At 28.0% G+C, this 20,860-nt stretch overlaps 2 protein-coding genes across 57 annotated transcripts in view; both read left to right on the top strand.

Moving 5' to 3' along the window:
- Positions 1–958, top strand: part of LOC108567900 (dystonin) — a 115,494-nt gene extending 114,536 nt beyond the window's left edge. For 33 of the 37 annotated variants that reach the window (XM_017928671.1, XM_017928667.1, XM_017928678.1 and 30 more), the window contains 2 exons: positions 133–204; positions 688–958. In XM_017928671.1, coding sequence (XP_017784160.1) covers positions 133–204; positions 688–799 — 184 coding nt within the window. In that variant the 3' untranslated portion in view covers positions 800–958. The remainder of the gene's footprint in view (positions 1–132; positions 205–687) is intronic. The other 4 variants (XM_017928659.1, XM_017928658.1, XM_017928653.1 and 1 more) reach the window with 1 other exon arrangement.
- A 14,489-nt stretch (positions 959–15,447) lies between these two features.
- Positions 15,448–20,860, top strand: part of LOC108567899 — a 43,394-nt gene continuing 37,981 nt past the window's right edge. For 14 of the 20 annotated variants that reach the window (XM_017928629.1, XM_017928618.1, XM_017928622.1 and 11 more), the window contains exon 1: positions 15,450–15,790. In XM_017928629.1, the coding sequence (XP_017784118.1) occupies positions 15,710–15,790 (81 nt within the window). In that variant the 5' untranslated portion in view covers positions 15,450–15,709. Of the gene's footprint in view, positions 15,791–20,860 lie in introns of all 20 variants that reach the window. The other 6 variants (XM_017928637.1, XM_017928634.1, XM_017928632.1 and 3 more) reach the window with 2 other exon arrangements.

Genomic DNA, 20,860 nt, shown 5'->3' with positions numbered 1-20,860 from the left:
ACTTGAATTTTTGTTTTTTTTTTTAAGTTTGTGTTTCCTGTTTTGATTGACGTTGTTAATGTTGTTGTTTTTTTTATCGATAATTGATTAATTATAGTAATGACTAACTGGCATGTGCTTGATTTTAACTAGGCTCACTACTACTACTACCAAAACCAGAACCGTGACTACTTCTAATGCTCCGATTTTGAGAACTGCATCTAGGTAATTTAAACACTACAAACTACTAAAATTACAACCATTTCTTACAGCTATTATTAATTAATCAACTTCTGATCTAAAGACAGACTTTATCAAATGAAAGTTTGAAAAGACTACAGTCAGTACGAAAACAATTACATTAAGAAAAAGTATTTAGATATTACATAAATTACTTGAATAAATCAGAATTTTCTTTAAAATTTAATTAAATAACAAATTTTAAATTAATTTTTATCTTTACATAGTTTCAAGTATGAACAAAAAAAAATGTTGTCTATTTTTTATATTAAAGCCAAAGGAGGTTAAATAAGGCTTTACTTTCAGTTACAATATAACCAATCGAAATTCAGAACTTCGCGTTTAACTGCTGTTAAATTGTCCTCAAAAATACACCTGACAGTGATTTTCATCCTTGTGATTTCCAACTTTATGTGAAATAACCATTACCTGTGTTTGTTAACATACGAATTGATGTGTGCTTTTTAGAACCCGTACACCATCTGGATCAAACACCCCCGTTCCTGCCGGTGCGCAAACAGCAGCAGCGCGGTACGAAAGCATGAGGAAGTCAACGAGCAAAGAGCCTTTCCGGCTTTAAGAGATGCTAAACAGCTCGTCGCCAACCCGTAAGGATCGGAGCGCAAATCGCCAGTTGCGTAACGATCCACGGACAAAGCGACGAATCCTCTCAAAAAAAAATATATATAATGAATTAACCGATTAATTTAAAATGAAAAAGAATCAATGCACCATTATTTTCTTTACGTATATTCATTTAAAATCGAAACAGGATGTAAATTTAATTTAATATAATATATACATATGTTTTATTTTATATTATTATTTTTTGTAAATTGATTTGTGTAAGTAAAAAAGGAAAGAAATGAAATGGAGGAAGTTTGTTACATAGTTGCCATAAAATAGCAAAATCGAATTCTATATTTAATTTTCGTTTAAATTATTATTTCTCGCGTTAATATTGATGGGCAATTCCTATTGATATTACCAAGAAAAAAAAAGTATATAGTTAGGAATATAATATATATATAAAAACAACCGTTTTTTTTATTTAAATTGGAATATCTAATGAATGCTAAACAATGTGATTTTTATTTTATTGAAGAATTGAAATATTTCGATTTTGTTCGTTGTTTATATTTCGTGTGTCTGTAAACAAAACAAAAATTATATGGATACTGAAAAGCGCGCTTGTCTTGTAAATGTAAATTTTTTAATTATTTTTTTCTTATAAATATTTCGTATTCTATAATTATTTACAACTGTTGTTTATTTTTTTTTCTCTTCGTTTCGTTCGAATTGGCTTTAAGGGGGACCATTTTCTTTATTTATGTCTTTACGATTACAACTAATACACTACTTTCTATAATTACCCTTTTTTGTATTCATAATAACCCTTTATTATATGATATTAAATTATATATACATTTTATTTTTCGAGGCTGCGACCTCACGAGAATTATCAAATTTTGTTTTTTTTTGTTTCGAAAAAAAAAATGTCATCGTTAGGAGTGTAACACGATGTATGTTGATTATTTTTTTTTTTCTGTGAGTGCAATGTTACATCCGTTTGTAAACAATCGCCAGGTTTATAAGCGGATGGACGTGAGTCATTTATTTAATAGTATTTTAAATTTATTTCATTTATTTTTTGCTTTGTATTATTTAATAACTATCATTGTTATTTAATAAACTAAATTTTATTAATATTTTACTTGTATTTATTTCACTTGAATATTATAGGGTGTTCCTCTTTGACCTATCCTTTATATCCTTTAAAAAGTGCATTTTTAATAAACATGAATTGGTACCAAAATTTACCATTATAGATATACCTCGGTTTACCATTGCCCGCAATTTCATTGGGCTTACAAATACAGTAGAACCTCGCTTAACGATTATAATTCGTATAGTGAAACAATTTTCCCCATATAAACTAATACCCATATAATACGATAATGCGTTCCATTTTGGAGTCATTTTTCTTAGAATTTATTTTGCTCCTTAAGCGAAATGCTAATTATGCGAGGTGCTCGTTAAGCGAGGTTCCACTGTATTGCGACTTAAGGCAAACGCCCGACTTAATATGACCAAAAGTTGTACTAGAAACTTACGTTGTTCGAAAAAAAACATTTTTTTTATTCTGGCCATAGTACTTTTACCTCTGAAATCCAAGTTTCACTTAACGAATTTCTTGAAGTGTATCCTATTCGTTAATCGAGCTTCAATCATCCACTTGATTGAAGCTATTACTTACAGTGAAATAGCTTTAATCTAGTGGATGAACATTTTCCTGATATTTATTTAAACAAATATAATGTGTCTCAAGGGAACGCACTTGGGCTTATCCTTTATAAATAAATTGAAATAGTTACAAACATAACAAAACCTCGAATAAAAGCATATTACTTATAATTTTGATTCTGCAAGGTCTCCAATTACCATTATTTTAAGTGCGGCTGAGTCAAGTGTATTTTGATTCACTTGGATAGTCATGTGCGACGGCACTTGCATTATGACGAAGTCCCATTCATATGGTTGTGATTTATGACTCTGTACCTTGACTTTCGTAGGTGCGTTTTTAGTAAATAACGAACTGTTGGAGAAGTGTATGCTCGTCGGAGCGCCAGCGAACATTAAAACGATTGTAATGACCTCAAATCTTTTATTGGAATGCTGGATTCTGTATTAGATCATCGGGCAGTGTTGTCTCTTATGTTTATAAGCGGTGTAAATCCACCTATCATGGTCATTCGCTAAAAAAAGAACCATCGGCTATGTCATTCGAGCTGGAATTGTTCTAAACAAATATTGACATTTAGTTTGGCATTGGATATCGAAGACTCTAGTGAGTGCAAGTTTTGTGTTTAGTGTGCTTGGATGTACCTAAATTAATGCAAAATCCTTCAACATGGCGGATAAGAAAAAGGTAAGATCATCTAGTAGTCATCTAAATGTATTTTTTTCATCAATAAGCTTAACACCAAATAGTTTTTAAATTTTAAATGTGCACAATTTAATTGTTAATTCATCTAAAATAAACCGAATTTTTCAGACTCATCTAAAATTTATGGATTTTTAAAATATAAATGTTTCCAAACTTCATAACAACAAATATGTAATTATTGCCTCAATAGTAGTTTTTTTTAATTTTTGAAATGCAATCATTTTTTTTTTAAATAATAATAATTGAAGTTGTTTGTAGTATTTACTGATCATATAGTAATTACAGTAATTGCAAATAATGTTTATTTTATGAGATTTAATAGAAAAATCTATTGGATTTTCACCTGAATATCGTTTTGTGTAGATGAGATCATCATTTTTTTTATGTTGAAATAGAAACACAAATACAATGTGTAATAAACATCCAGTCGCTAAAATTGAATCATTAAGTATTTACGAAAAGTGTTTTAATGTGCGGTTATATAATAGTTTCGTAATTATTATCCTTTGGCTTTCGTTAAATGTTTATAAATTGCATTGAATACCGACAGATCTTGCAGCGATATATTTACCTGTTTATACTTTAAAATTAACACGGTGATAAATATTTCATTTCCTTTGTGGGATTCCCACAATTTGCACTAACAATATCAATAAATACATTTGCTATAGACATCATAAATACAATTAGATTCTGTTTTACGACGGTTTTATTTATATTTTTTACATTAGCAACTTATACAAAACTACATAAATTTGGTAAAAATATGAAAGAAAAAGGACATTTTAAACTAAACAGATTCTGAATTTTTAATTTAAATAAATCCTCTATTCTTCAAAAAATCAGTAAAACAGAGTGTATTTTATGCTTCTGTTAAGAAATTAATAAGTAAACAGTGGTTTTATTCATTTTTTGAGTATTCAAGAATTTATTTAATTTTGTAAATGTTTATACCTATTTTATAATGTTACCATTTCGTTCTTCGAGCCAATAATCTTACCTCGCATAACGAGCATTTCGCTTAACGAGCAAAACGAATTGTAACTCTTAACGAGTGAAGTTTCGCATAATGAGTGAAGATGAGAAGATCCCGGATTGCGCGTCTTTTTAAAACTTGAGTACACATATTATGTGTATTTTTGAATATGTTTATACGCACTATATGAGTAAAAATCCGGAAATTTTGGAACGGATTAAGCTCGTTAAGCGAGGTTCCACTGTATATGGATATTTTATACAAACTAATACTTACTACATCCTAATTTTCAACTTTCTGCTTTTTTTTTTGCAGGGTCATTGTGTTTAATTCAATTTGTAGTGTATGTGAACTTCGGCGCTCTACTTTCACCCATTGTTCATATAATCATAACTCCATTAAAATGTTGCACGTTTTTTAGTTTGCTCAAATTTTATTATCTACGCTTCTCATCGTTACCTTTTCTATCACAATTGAAGTTTCTCTTTCTTTATCATTAACAAATAATTGTATGCTTTTATTATTTTGATTGAAGGTTATTTTGTTTCATTTGGATATTATTTATGTTTACTCATACAAAACATCATTTAAGCTACTCAATGAAATGTCAGTAAGTAAAATTTTAATGTGAAATGTAGTGAGTAATACAATAATTACAATTGATTTATGTGCAATAAATAGTAGCTACAAAAAATAGCACAAGGTTTTACTGTACTGATTACTACTACCTATTGGGATTATTGAAATGCGTTGTTAAATATTTAATGTGGAACCTAGCTTATCGAGCAAAATAAATTGTAAGAAAAATGACTCGCAATATGGAACACATTACATTACTTTATATGGGGAAAATTGTTTCACTATACGAGTAAAAATCCGGCAATTTTGGAACGGATTATGCTCGTTAGGTGAGGTTCCACTGAATAATAAAATCTTAATTTACGAGGTTCCATTCTATCACTCTTCAATACTATTTATAATTGTAAAAATGACGTATATTACAAATTATATTAATTTTTAAACACATCTAGACAGTTTTTCTAGACAGGATTTCCGCAATTAATTGTAAGAAATGATTTGAACATGATGAATAAATTATTTCATAAGAAAGTGTATTGCATAAACGAATTTGCCTTCAGAGAATGAAAGTGATGGTTATTCATTAACAACTGCACACGGCTACATACAAAACAAGTGACACACTCATCAATCGGTCTTGGAAACATATTTTTTTGGTCATGTATATTTTCGGACGTTGCGTCGCGTAATCAAGTTAAGATTCGCGAGCAAATATTTTCAGTACAGAAATTATTATCTTTTTTTTTGCATTTCTTCAACCGGTTTCTAGAAGTGTATGAAGTCATGCGAGTTACTGGGTCATGTTTGTTATGTATTACGTTGAATCCTGATTTGCATACATATGAAATGTTAATCTTGAGCAATACCTCGATATTTTTTTGTTTGCCTTCGGTGTTTTTTTTTAATTGACGCCATAAACAAACTGAAATGCAGGAAAGGAAGGAATATGTGTATGGCGTTGCTCATTAATTCTGAATCAATGCGGCGCCGGCATGAGATCATAAGATTTATGCATCTATTTATTTTTTTTGCATATTTGGCGGATAGGATTAGAGTTAATTGGATAATTAAAATTTGATGAATTGAATGACATTTAGAGTAACAGGACTGACAATTTATTGACGTTTTAAATACTTGATCTGTCAATACATTTTTTAAACTGTTGATTCATTGACATTTTAAATAGTAGAATTGTAGACGTTTCGGTACAAGAACGATTCGGTTAGCGAACAAATTGCAACATGGAAGACACTTCGGTTTTCGAATATAATTTCGGTTTTTAAATCAACAAAATTGACTTAAATTTTCATCTATATTTTATCAATTTATAATAATACATAGCATAATGCGACTTCGATTCACTATAGTCCGGTTTGAAAAATTCAAAACACACACAAGTACACAGTAAAATCTCAATTGTGTAGTTTATTTATATAGAGTTTAAAAGTCCTTACTGTTAGAATGATTTAAAAAAATATATTTTTCATTAATTATTGTAGGATAAAAATGGTTTCAGTTTTCGAACAATAAAGTATGTTTGTAGAAATAAAAATATTACTGAGAATGTTGATAATTTTATTTACAGCCATAATATTTACTTATTATTGTAAGATATCTATAAATAATTTATTATGGAAAAAAAAAAACTGAATCTTGTCGAAGCTTTCTTGAATTAAAATTATATTAATTCATTCATAGTCACCGTTGGTTACCTGGATTAGACAAGTCGCGTCATTAACATTGATGACGAACGGTTGTTCACTGTTAGCCGTCTTATATTGGCGATGACTTTTCATTGAATCGAGAAGCATTTGCGTCTATTCTTAGAAATCCACTAAATCTGATGAATCAAGGAGCTTTATAGATTTAAGTATTAATAAAAAGGATTAGTAAGTGCATCGGATAATTTGATGATACCTGAAGCTTAACGCAATATTGATAAAAGATATTTATTTAATAATCTCTTATTAGATCATCGTTAAAAAATATTTTATTTTGATGCTTAAAATAAGATAGAAATAAATAATAAATATTATTTTTAAAATCAATACTTGAGATGATTTGGAGTGTTCGTATTATTGATTCATATTTATGAGATTAATACATAGAAATTAATTATTGGATTATGGTTCGTATTGCTTTCGAATCTGAATTATTATAACTCGCGACTTGCCGATTGACAAGTTAATCTCGCATATTTTGTACACATCTGAAGATGAACAAACAATCCATATGTTTTTACATTATTTGTAGGAAAACGGACAACATTAAGATTACAGAATCAAATATTCAAAATTGATAAATTTGATAAATATAAATAAATATTTGATAAATATTCAAAACTGATGTGAAAGCATGCACAAATAAACAACGTCGGTCAATATTTGTTATTGTGTGATAAAATGTTGTTGTCTAAACTTCAAAGAATATTTAGATACGTGCACTTTGTAGGCAAATTTAAACGAATCTGCAAACATTTGTTCATTGATAAAACAGATAATAAAAATCAAACTAATATTTACAAAATAAATATCCGGGAATATTTATAAATTTGAATTTTATAGCGATTATTTTACTTTAAAAGTAATATATTTACTTCATGAAGTATTTATATTTCTAATAGAGGAATTCTGGTCGTCTCGGTTAACGAACACAAATGTAATTGGTTTCCGAAAATTGTTAACTCATTTATTCCTAAAAGCGAACGTTTGGTTGCCTGTACTTCAAGAGTATCAATTTATATTTGCATAATTATATTACTTCCTGTTTGTACGTCCTTAGTAACCTTTGATCCAGACAAAAAATAAATGCAGACATTTTACAGGAAAAGTTACAAAGAAAATAAAGGATGAAGATGAAGTTCAAATTAAGAACAGATACAACATGTATTCAAAATCAAATTGACACAAGTAATCAAAGATAAAATCTACAACAAAAAAAAGAACATACCATTAAATTGCTCTTGATCTTACATATCATTTTATAATTTATATGACTCGATATGCGAGATAAATATTTCCTGAGGAATTGCAGTTAGCTAAAAATAAATCTGAATCATTGCATTCCATGTAGTTCGAAGTTCATCATCGCATGCCGTAATCACCCACAATACATTTTCCCCGTTGTGTCGACAATGTTCATTCTTTTTTCTTTATTTTATTTTCCATAAACATGATTGTCGATAATTCATTAATATTCTTATGGCACGTAATTTTTTTTTGCGCCCACACGCGACTCTTATATGGATGACACTAAATTATTATACATTCAAGGCTGGTTATCTTACCGAGCTCAATATATGCATTACTATTCATTTCCGAACCACAAATGATGTAAAAAGGAATACTTAAGGAATAATTTAAAGGAAATAACAACAAGACAACAACAACAACAACGAAATAAAAACAATAACATTCTTAAACATATTCGTAATTTCGTACAAGTCACAAGGTTATTGAACTGTGATCTCTTTGATTAGAAGCACACACATCAATCATTATGAACATAAATTATATTTGCTGATTTAATTTCTAAATATAATTTACGTTCATATTGATAGGGATAATAAATGTGTATTTTCCAAGAGATTGTTTATATCTTTGATAGTTTTATATTTAGTTTAATAAATGTTTCATTTATGTAATAAGTATATTTTGAAGGCTCAACGTGTGCTTGATTTTATATGAATTAGTTCAAATTAAGGATGTTATATAAAGTAGGGCGTTTAACGTGACCACTGCAATTACCTGAATAGCTATTACAGCTTCAATTTGCTTGATTTTGGATGAATGATATAATTTAAAATTTCCTTTTTGTAAAGGTCATAGCTTTTCCGGTTTGAAATTCTTCTATAATTTTTTTATTGAATAGAACCATTATTTTTGTATCATTAACTAACATTAAGACGAATTCAACTACTGATGATATCATAATCGTGATTCATATATGTAAAATCAGGAAATTATGAAGGTATTGAAAAGAATAATTTGAATATTTCTTATAGAACTTATATTTATATAAATTATTGTGTTCATAACATTTATGGAATTACACCTATATTGTCCGTGTAGTATTTTAAAATACTTCAAGATTATGTGGTAGTCTTACATTTTTGTTTGTAATTGTTCTGTGACCCAATTGTTTATAATTTTTTTTTGACATTTGGACGCAAGATGACAGCTGTCACTTCGATGTCATTTCACTGCTGTAGATTATATTTTCTTCTCAGTATTTCTTACAGTCAAGTTTCCTTAGTGTGGCTTATTTTTATGTGGTTTTAAAACACTTGATTACTCAGATTTTTTTGTACATGCAATCGTTGTATATGTATATTTGGGTCATGATTAAATTCGTCCTAATACCAATTCTTTGAGAATAGCTCAATTAACTTGAAGAATAACCTACAATTTTGTGTATTATATAATAATTACAAAATTTACAAATGATAGAAGTACTTCATAGTTGTTCTTCATTTACATCATTACCACTTGATACCGTTTAATTTAATATATTGTGGCAACTTAAAAACAAGGTTGAATGTTTTAAAACCAAATTTTCCTGATAAGGAAGTGTGGTTTATCACAATAAAATTTTGGCTAATACAATATTCTTTGAAATTTGCAACTTCGCATAAAAATAAATGCTTGATAAAAGTGTGATAAAATTCATTTTTAATCGCTTTTGTATAAACAAAATAATTTTTAAATGTTCATTAATTATAATAAACTAAGTCTGTATATTACTATAGAACAAAAATAATGTTTTTTTATGATGACTTTGAAACAATAGTTAGCATTAGCCAATTTCTAATTACGCTCCGCTCGTTTCGTATGTTGCAATTATCTAATTAAGAACGGAAGTAGATAGATAGTTGTTTAACATTGAATCTGTTAGAGAGTCTTCGGCAATAGTCGTACATTGGTACAACGAAGAATAAGCAAAGGTGGAATGGTAGGAATGAACCTGCCTCGAAATAAATAAAGCCAAGCCCCGGTCCATTTCGTAACGTTGTTTGCATGCAGGTTGCGCAATAGGAGATCGGGGAGACACGTTCTACGAAATAAAAAAAAAATGTGCCAGGATGACATCATCGCCGTCCAGTCTAGGTTACACAGCCAGATAACGATTTTATTTTCTCCAGAATGAATGGAGCGGCCGCACCAAGATCAAGTCTATTAATATCTTCGTTGCTGAAGTGTAATTACTTTGCAAAACCACACCGTTGTTCTTCGATTCTTGGTATTCTAACATGCACCAACGACAACTATTTTTCATCTATTATTTGCGTACACGAGCTACTTGAACGTGATAATTTTCTTTTTCTCACAAAATATAACTAAGAATCAAGAATTTTTCATAAAACTATAACAAAATAAAATTTACTTCAAGAAAAACTATATAGAAAAATGAATAACAAAAAATGATTTCTCGGAAAATTATGTTAAAAAAGAAAGATTTGTAGATAAATCTGGTCTGGTCATTGTTTTGGATGTAACATTTTTAAATTATTCGTTCTTATGTTTGTACCTCCTAATACTAAAACTATTTTTGTTAGTGTTTTAGTACAGCGCAAAGTCACTTCTTTAGGTTTTTGAAGATATTTATGAATTATTATCTTCCCGATTTTCTGTTTGTTTCATAAAACTTATTATTTAATAATATTCCAGTTATATGTTGGAGAAGATTTTGTGTTAAAATGTTTATGTTTTTAATCAAATATTTTTTTTTATATAAAAACCGACAAACCCTACTACAATGTCAATAATAATAATAGTATTTAAATTGTAGTGCAATAAACGTTATTTACACGTACTTATTTATGAAGATAATATTTAATGTTTTTTTTTTCTTATGTAAATAATTAATTTCATTCATTGACACAATAAGTAATCTAAATATTATCTTTTTGCATAGTATTGTTTAGCAGTCAAAACAAACGCATTTAAAGATAGAAAATAACATTTTATCCGTACGAACGTACAATTTAATCAGTCACTCCGTCACTCCGAATTTTACACGAGTATTCATATTGTGTTACATTAGAAATTCAATTATTTTCATATTTCCAACGATAAAGTGTATGTTAATACGAACATTGAATACGTAAGTATGAACGTTGTGTACACTAACGCGAACAGACTGTCAATTGAAATTAACAGAGTGTATTCGCTTAGGTGTGGCAATTTTTAAACGCATTTTGTACGGTAAGTGAACACGAACTGTACAAATTATTGCTATAGTAGTGTAATTTCTTTTCAAACTTGAGACGTTATCCATTTTTTTTTAATAATTTTAAGATATTTAATTATTTAAATTATTGCATAAAATTTAATGTTCCGGCAGTAAAATGTACGTTGTTGCGAACATCGAGTACGTTAGTACGAACAAAGTGTACCAAAAATTGTAAATTAACGCATTGCCCGATTAGCGTACATTCGCTTATTGTACAGCAATTTGTAATCATATTTTGTACGTTAACTGAGCCCTTACTGTATAATTTAAGTATATATTACTATAATTAATATATGCTAAACGCTCTAAATATTGTTGTGTTAACATCAAACATCTTACGGCATACTTATTTTTAGTACGAGCTGTATTTATGTTTTCTTTTTTTTATTTCCCTATATAAGTTGATAAGTGAAGATGATTGCAGACTCAATTTCAAATAGATGTAGCCCATTATGCAATTATATAATAAAACGCTTAAACCCGGGTCAAACGTTTTATTTGCGTTTGCCTCTGGTCGGCGTTTTGGACAAGACGTGCTCAAGGTTCGACGCATGTTGGCCCACTTACGTAATCGTCATCATATCTAAAAGCCATCTTCAAAATTCAGTAACAAAGAAAAGTATCCAACACGAGGGCGGCGTCGTAAAACAAAAACGAACAATTACACAGCGATTATGCAACGAATGTTTTGGATCACCATTAAAAATACGCGCGCATATATATTTTTTTGTCGAGTGTCTGCTGTTGTGTGTGTTATATTTTGCGCACCGTCTATATTTACTTTTTTCTTTTGTAATATTTTGTTGGCAGGTGGAAGAAGCGCTTGGTCAACTCGGAATTCTTTCCGGTATGAAACAAAAAATAAATACGTATTAATTCTTCCAAAAACCGTGTCAAGGTTGAGATTCAAGCCAATTCGATATGTATAAAAAAATACATACATTTTAATGTAATCTTAATAAGAGTTTATATTTGGAATAAAAAGCATTTCCGCTAAGAGCTATACGATTTAATATATATTTTTCGAACATTGTACTCCTTAATTTGATTTTAATCCAAAATTTATCATTTTGGTTTTCTTAATAATTTTCTCAAAATTTGTGATAATTATTTACTTGAAATTCTATCTAATTTTCACATATATTTCTTTGAATTTTATGAAGCATCAATTCTATAAATCAATATTACTTATTGCTCAATATTATTACAAATCAACTAAGTGTGTTATTCAATGCACTCACAAATATAAGATTTTTTTATCAGGAAAAAATAGAAGCATTCATAGAAAGCATTCGCAAGGAAATACACGTAATGTTTTTAGTATAGTCAATACGTTTAAAATAGCTACTCTATATTACATCATTGTGCAGTTCTCGGAATTCTTAACAATTTGCATTTTTACGACTTTAAATGTTAGCAAAACGCATTTTTTATTCAAGGAATTATTTATAATATATATAAGTTCAATCAGTATTTCTGTAGTATTTTTTTATTATAAAATCAATGTTAAATCTTAAAGAATTTATTATATTAAAGGCAGAAAGATTTAATTTAACATATTATACACAGTGGAACCTCGCTAAACGAGCATAACTTGTTCCAAAATTTCCGGATTTTTACTGGTATAGTAAAACAATTTTTCCCATATAAACTAATGTAATATACGATAATGCGTTCCATTTTCGAGTCATTTTTCTTACAATTTATTTTGCTCGTTAAGCAAAATGCTGGTTATGCGAGGAGCTCGTTAAGCGAGATTGCACTGTATAATATTTTTGTAATATTAATAATTAATGATATGTTTGCTCCTATTTGCTATTTCGTTTAGGATTTGTATTCAATTATTTATTTTTTTTCTATTGGTATTACATTACTTTGTGTGTAAATTAACAATAATACCTCGAATTGTGCGGTTTCGATCAGTCAATATTCACTATAGTATCTAAATTTTGATTCATCAAAATAAATATACTTTCTAAAAAAATAGTCCTTTGGTTCTGTTTATTTGTATTTACTTCCTTAATACATAATTATATTAAATATTTCCTGAATTAGTATTTAAATGTTGCTGGCTGACAGAAGAGATTGTGATTTATGAGGTGTCAAAAAAATGTTGTAATATTTAGATGCTTGTTCTATTCATAACAAGTTTATATGAAATATCCTTTCACCGACCAACTATATTTTAGTTTATGTATGAATATAGTAATAATAAATATATGGTAAATTTAATAACTTCACGTTCAACAGTTTAAAATTATTTTTACATCGATGAGTTTAGTAGTGATACTTTCATCAACTTACTTACAAATAAAGCTATTAATAAAATAAGTTAAATAAAAAAAAGTAGGGTCATTGTATCTATAAACGTAATTATTGGAACAAATATTGTTATGTAATTTGTTTCCAAACATATTTTAACGATTTTCTACTGTTATTGGTAATATACAAGAACTTCGAATTGCACGTATGATGCAAGCAGTGTGGATTGTAAGAAGTCAAAGGTAAGGATGTGGGTGATTCAAAGGCAGAACTACGATTGGAAAAATAAATAGGTGTGGGTATATAACACGTTTTGGATCGCTATTTGTTCACATCATATGATGACTAAACCTAAAATAAAGACAATAAATATATTATTTACAAGGGACGGACTTTATATAAACGATTATTTAGTTACAGATGTATGCAATAATTTATAGTTATTCAATTATAATAAAAAGTGGATTGATTTGTTGCAAAAAAAAATGGTCGACATTCAAGCAAAGACAAGGTGCGTGTCATGAGACATGAATACCAACTTCAATGTACAGATGACAGTTCAGACTTAATGATAAGCATTATTAGTTGGTACACCTGATATATAATAATGTCTCACGTCACACACTGTGTAAAAGCATCCTTAAAATCTGTTAAATCAATTTCTATTAGGTATGTGCCCTTATATATAGTATAAAAAGTATTATAATACGCAATTTTTTAGTCACAAATAGACTAGTAAAATAGCTGATAAATAGAACGATTTAAAGAAATGATCTAAATAATATTGGCACTATTAATTGTTGCTTAAATATAATGATGTGCTGATTTTGTTTCAAATATTTGATTTTATAGTAATAGTTAAATAAGTTTTCATAAAAATAATATAATTGTTATTTTTATCTGGACTTAAATCAAGAATATCTGTATGAAAAAAGACTTTTGCCCTAAAAAAAATGACAAACTTAAATATTTGAGAAAGTAAATTTTCAATAATAAGTTTCAGATGTAATGAGGAAATTTCAAAACCTACTTGGATCTAGAAAATACAGTTATGTATAACCAGCAGCAGGTTTTGTAGAACACCGTTTCTCAACCCTTTTTTTTTTCCCTTTAGTCTGTGGTTACTAAGAGTATTTCAATAGTGCATTGCTTTGACGTGATTAGGAGCCATTTCTATTCATAGCTTGAGAAACACCTATGTAGGATATTGCAATTATACAGAAATTCTAGTCGAAAAGTAGAAGAAAGATCAATATTGGTCCTTAATACAACTCAAACTGGAGAATACAAATGGAAACAGTAGAGGAATCTATTGTGAAAAGTAGTAGCAGATACCAAAATAGGTTCGAAAGACAAACAAACGTGATACCTATCCATCTTCTTGACAACAACTGAAGCGATGTAAGACATTGAATCTACCGTAGTGATTCAATTGCGCACTGATCATGAAAAATTGTCAATGGATGATTTATAACAAAATTGACAATATAATGAATATTTTTGTTTATAAAAAGCAAAGTGAATGTAAAGGATAAATTAAATTTCCAAGAAATTAGAGCATCTGTGATATATAAAAAAAATAATAGATCAATATGAAAAATTAAAGAATCATAATTAATTAAATTATTTACTATAGATTTTTATATTAACACAAATTTGAGAGAAATTCTGTTTCTATATCAGTTATTCACTAAATAAAATTGAAATAATAGAATATTATATAGTATTATCAATGAAATTAAAGTTTCAAATTGTAAATAATAAATATGTAATTATATTTATTTTTAAATAATTAATTGAATTAATGTTTATAATGTGAATATTTCATAAACAATAATTTGTATCTTTATCACTTTTTTAAAAATTTAGTTATGATTATATAAATACATTCTATTTATTTTTTATTTATGTATATTTAACTGACACAATAAATACAATTATTAAGAATTGAGTTAATGCAAGTATTAGGATATTAACTTGATTATAAATGTGTTATAACGTTGTGTTTTGGAAGAGTATTAAAGCTTACAGCTTGCAGATATATAATTTGTTAGCACGTATGCTTCTATATTGAAAATAAATGTTGTTGTTTAATGTACAAACATAATGTGCAAACATATAGAATTCAAATAGAATCATTATAACAGAGCTTGATTATCAGATGAGCGCGCAGCCTTATTCCACGTGACTGACATACTGTACACTAGTATCTTTAGTTAAACGAAAGGCACGGTGGAGTATAGATCGTGCTCGAACGAAATCTGCTCGTCTCATCAATAAACCGAAAACATAGTGTAGTTTTTTTTTCAATTTTCATTTTTATTTTAAGTTCATTACGTTCCTGTTTTAATTTTACCCTATAATTGCTTTTTTTTTCGAAATTATTTAATTATTGTTCCTACGAGCTGCGGTGAAGTTAAGTCCTTTAAATTTATACATGTGCGTTTCGCGTAAACTTAGTGTGTGAATTGATCTTCACCAAAGGAAACACGAACATGGATAAGGAAAAACTAGATTTCGATCATAACACCAACAGTCAATACGACTTTAGCCACGAATTGGGAAATATACCATGGGTAAGACCCCTTTTTATTGATTTTTTTTCGTTACTCTAATCTAATTCCTTTTGTACACAATCGTAACTGCGAACGTAAATATTTATGTTTTAATGCAATAATGGCCTGGAAATAAACATATTTCACGAAAACTGAAGAAACAATAATGAAAATGAACATTTTTATTTTGGATTTCTTTTAGTAAGGACAAAAAACAACAACCTTGTATTATTTTGGATGTACGAAAATTGTTGTAAATATTATTATTAAGAATACACAAATTTGTTTCAACAAATGTGTTTCTAATTTTAACACATTATTTTTGTGTTAAGTCACAGTCCGTGTTTAGCAATGATTTTATTTACAACTTTAATGAAACTACTGTACTTATAAACTATTTGCAATATTAATAGCAGTTCGAGCAATGCATAATAAAGTATTATATAATTAAATAAATTACATTACATACATACATATTAATTTCTAAATTGAAACTGAAATAGGAGCATAAAATTAATCAATTAATTTCACATTAGATATGCTAATTTCTTATATAATTAAAGATCTAACTTTATTTTCAACCTGTAATTGCTGTAATTGTTACATAAAAGTTCACAATAACATGTTTATTAATTAATCAAGGAAATCTGTGATTAATTTTCTGAATATTATAATATATTCGTATTTGAATTGTGTGATGTATGATGACATTTGAATATTGGAATATTAATTATTTTTTTCTATTTTATAACCAAATGATGTCATTTTATTTGATATCAACTTTTTTTAATATTGTGCTTGATATTAATGGTATAGACAAACGTGACAAAATCTCTGTATAAATGTATAAATCTCTGTGTAAATTTCCAGTAATATTTTATTTCACAGACGTTTATACTTTTTTTGTTTATATAGCTATGTTCAATTACATGGAATTGCGAGAATTACTCATATGATTTGATGTGAATTTTATATTTTTTTTTTCTTGCTATAATAAAAATAATTTTGAATTGCTGACATTCAGCGATAAACAACTGTATAGATGTATCAATATACGTAGATATTGTATCGGATATATTTTAATGCAAGTCTTATCGAAGTATGCGGATTAAGTGCGATATCACATTTGCATCGATAAAATAAAAATATATGTTTCGAACATGATTAAATAAAATTTGGGATGATCTCATCCACTTAAACTTGTTTGACGCGAGGGCAAAAATTAAATTGACGGTTTATTGTTGCTTGGAATAGTAAAATCTTGACATCAAAATGAAAACAGCCTTGATTTAATTAAGCTTTAATGTCGGTCAGTGCGGTTAAGCGGTTTTCATAATTAAGTAGTCGCAATGATTAGTGAATGCAACAGTCTCAATTTAACGAATTTTAGTATACAAAATTGTTCTAAAATTGTTTATTTGAAATTTATTAATTGTATTTGATTATAGTAAAAAGTTCAAACTGTGTATGTATAAATTTGGTTATGAACTAATTGCAATATTTATTTTAAAGTTGATAAACTTTCTAAACATAAACAAGTTACGTTATTGTTTTATTGTTTTATTGTATTTTAATTTGAGAAATGACTAAACTAAACAGACAAATAGTTAAGTCCTTTATTAATTTAAATTTATGATCATATTTACCAAAAAAAATATAGGAATATTTATTATATTTTATATTTTTATTTATTTATTGAAAGAAAATTTAAAAAAGACCTCGTTTAGACCAACTTTAAAATAAGTCACAAGTAGTACTTAATTTTGAAAAAAGACTTATTTGATTGTTTCTAATCAAATATGAGCAATTAAAGTAAAGTGTTATAATTATAGTTATGACTAGTTAAAGTAAACAATTTAATTAGTTTATTACAGATAATATATTATAAATATAATAGTTAAATTGACTTATAAAACAATTATCTATGTAAATTTGTATAAATATTTTTATTTAAAACATGGACATTTCGAGAGTGTGACAGTTATATTTATTTTTAATTTGTTATTATCAAATGTGAAGACAATATTGAATTTTAACTATAGAAGTTGTAACATTTTAGAGAGTTTTACAGTTAAATTTTGTATATATTTGTTATTATTTAATGCAATAATAAGATTTATTTTGAAAAGTGGAAATTTGATGTAAAATAATAATGTTGAGAGGATTGATGCACATTTAATAAAACGTAAATTAAAATCGAATTGATGCGTAAAAATAGTATTGGGAGCGTAGATATACGTTTGGCATAATGACATAGATTCTTGGAAATTTAGTCACATGACATATTTAGATTTAACTTTGATGTCATTACTTGTACCACAAAAAGATTGACTTTATTCTAGGTGAGATCAATACGTATTATTGATATTATGTTTAAGGTATTTGGTATTAAATGTAATAGATGTTTTTTTCCATATTTCAATTATTGTTAATAATTAACGAGCTTCAATTTATGGTTTATTAATATGCCGCACTGTTTGGAACCGGACTAATCGAGGAACATAAAACCGATAACTTATGTATAAAAAAAATAATTGAGTAACATTTTTTTGGAATTTATTTTTATTTTGTGATTATTACTCGTATATTGAAACAGTTTCCCGATATAAACTAATGTAAAATATGATAATGTGTTCCATTTAGCGAGTCATTTTTCTTACAATTTATTTTGCTCGTTAAGCGACGTTCCACTGTACAGTGAATCCGGACTGATCAGAAGCCGAAACAAGAGTGATATTGCTGTGTAACAATATTAAATGTAACAATGTAAAATTATTTTATTATATTTTCAACCCAGTCTGAGGAAAAATGAATGTTTATGACAGGTCAATCGTATACAACGACTAACAAATGTCATTGCGTAACTTTTTATTTATTTGTTGTATGATAAAAATATAATTGTATCAAGATTAGAACAATGCAAATATTATCATTTAAGATTAAATTTAAACTCATGGATTTCATGGCGCATTGCTATTGCGCCATGAAATGCAATAGTAATAAACAAATTAATATTTTAAGAAATTATGTCAATGCCGGCGCGAAAATATTGTTTATTCCAATAATTTACATAATACAGCAATAAACGCCGAAATTTGCATAGACACTTTACAGTTGCTAATGGCACGATTAACCTTGCTACGAGCGTTACTACCAGACTTTGCATTCAGTAAATACAATAACAAAGAGGTTTCGCTTATTATTTGTCGCAATGTTTCTATAAATAGTAGTGGAACTTCTAGTCTAGGCTATTTTCTCGGGCGTTTCATTTTCGTGCCGATCGATACTTCAAAATATATTTATATGAATTTATACATACACAAGTAGACATTTTTTTCCATCTTCATCCACGCTCTACGTTCGCACTTTGGCTTCACTATTTTTAAAGCGCACCGTAAAAATAGATTTTTAAAACTGCTTCAACCGAACCATATGGTCACGCTCAATAAATCCTACAGAAAGCAAGTGTTTCGTGCTCATGTTTAATTATGAATGCAACGAGCATTTCATAATTAATTGCACTATGTTGATTTGCTTCAAATTGTTAAGCCAACCTATTTTCACTATCGATTTATTGGGATAAGCATTGCGACTGTTTGTTTTTTTTTTGAAAATAATAAAAGCGAAATACCGATGTGTGCATGAAATCAAAATAAAAGGATGTTTTTAGTATGCGGAGGTTGACTCAAGTGGCTTGATAAATTTGTCATTGGTTACGTGAACTTTAGCTGTGAATCGATAAAATGAAGTCATTCGTAATTTTAGCATTTGCCCATTATTTATCTTCTTTACTGTATTTTTTCTCTTTTTCTTCGTGGTCATTAAGCGTAATTGGTTTACCACAAATTAATTGTTTTTTTTTTGTTGTTGTCTTGTTACGCATTGCGAATCCGCCGAGTGCTAGGGAAACCTTCGAGAGCTGTAATTAACAACATTATTGCTCAATTATCTAATTTCTAGAGTTAATGTTATAGGGAATCTGGAGTTCTAATTAAAACACACCTTGAAAACACGATTTACTTTATGCAAATTCGTTTAAAAATACAGTCAAATTAGTAATAAGTTTAAAAACTAAAAGGAAAAACTGATATTCAAACTCAAATAAAAACTCAAAAGTCAAACAAAACACTAAAATTTGAGATTATTTACTTATAGGATTTTCAATTTACATTTCCTATAGAAAAATTTGACTTTCGAATCGTAGATTATTTTCTAAGTTCGAGGGTTTACTGTATTATGAATAAAATGCAACATGACAATTCATAAAGTTAAGCAATGTACATGGATGGGTGATCAGAAAACATTGCCAACTCCACTTATTTTATACAGATGCGATTTGCTAATGTTTTATTGTACATGTTTCTTGACGAAACAAAGTGTACAAAGTTTTGCCCAACGAAGTAATTTTGTGGAACGTTTCCTATACAATATATAAAACTGAATGATTTTGCGGTTGATAGCCTAACTAGAAATATCTTTTACTTCATTTTATAAACTTTATTGTATGAAACAATTCACATGCATTCTATAGAAAAAACGATGAACAAAAAGTAGGTTTTTATAAAAAAGTGTACTGTATCCAAGCACTTCTTGGACCAATTGTCTCTTTGCGAATTCATCCGACCAGAGACACGAAAATCCGGTTGCCGGTTTCAGCTGCAGCCACAGAATAAGAGGATTTGTTCTGCAGATACAATTACAATGCGACTCTACACACAACATCCGCGCCGTGTTTCATTTTCATTCAAATCATCAAAGAATCCTGCTGAGATGAATAGTCTTTTCAGGTGGTCGCACGAACCTACATTTTTTTTAAATTCACATTCAACGCTCTTTCTTCTCTTATTACTTTTCATAACCGTAAATGAATTGCATTATGTCACATTAATCGAAAATATTTACAACCGTAATCAATATTATAATAGTCGCAATCTTATCACAATATTCGTGAACAAAATACAAAATGTCACAACAATTTTTTTATTGTTTTTTTTTTTTGATAAATTTATTTTAAGTAATGTCCATTTATATAATCGATTATCGTCTGCGTATAGCATTAATATTTAATTAATATAATTTATATAATTGCAT

Source organism: Nicrophorus vespilloides, unplaced genomic scaffold (assembly GCF_001412225.1).
Source record: "Nicrophorus vespilloides isolate i.1.1-1 unplaced genomic scaffold, Nicve_v1.0, whole genome shotgun sequence".
Classification (NCBI taxonomy): domain Eukaryota; kingdom Metazoa; phylum Arthropoda; class Insecta; order Coleoptera; family Silphidae; genus Nicrophorus; species Nicrophorus vespilloides.
The sequence above is the reverse complement of the archived record's forward strand: the minus strand, read 5'-3'. Positions and strand labels throughout refer to the sequence as shown.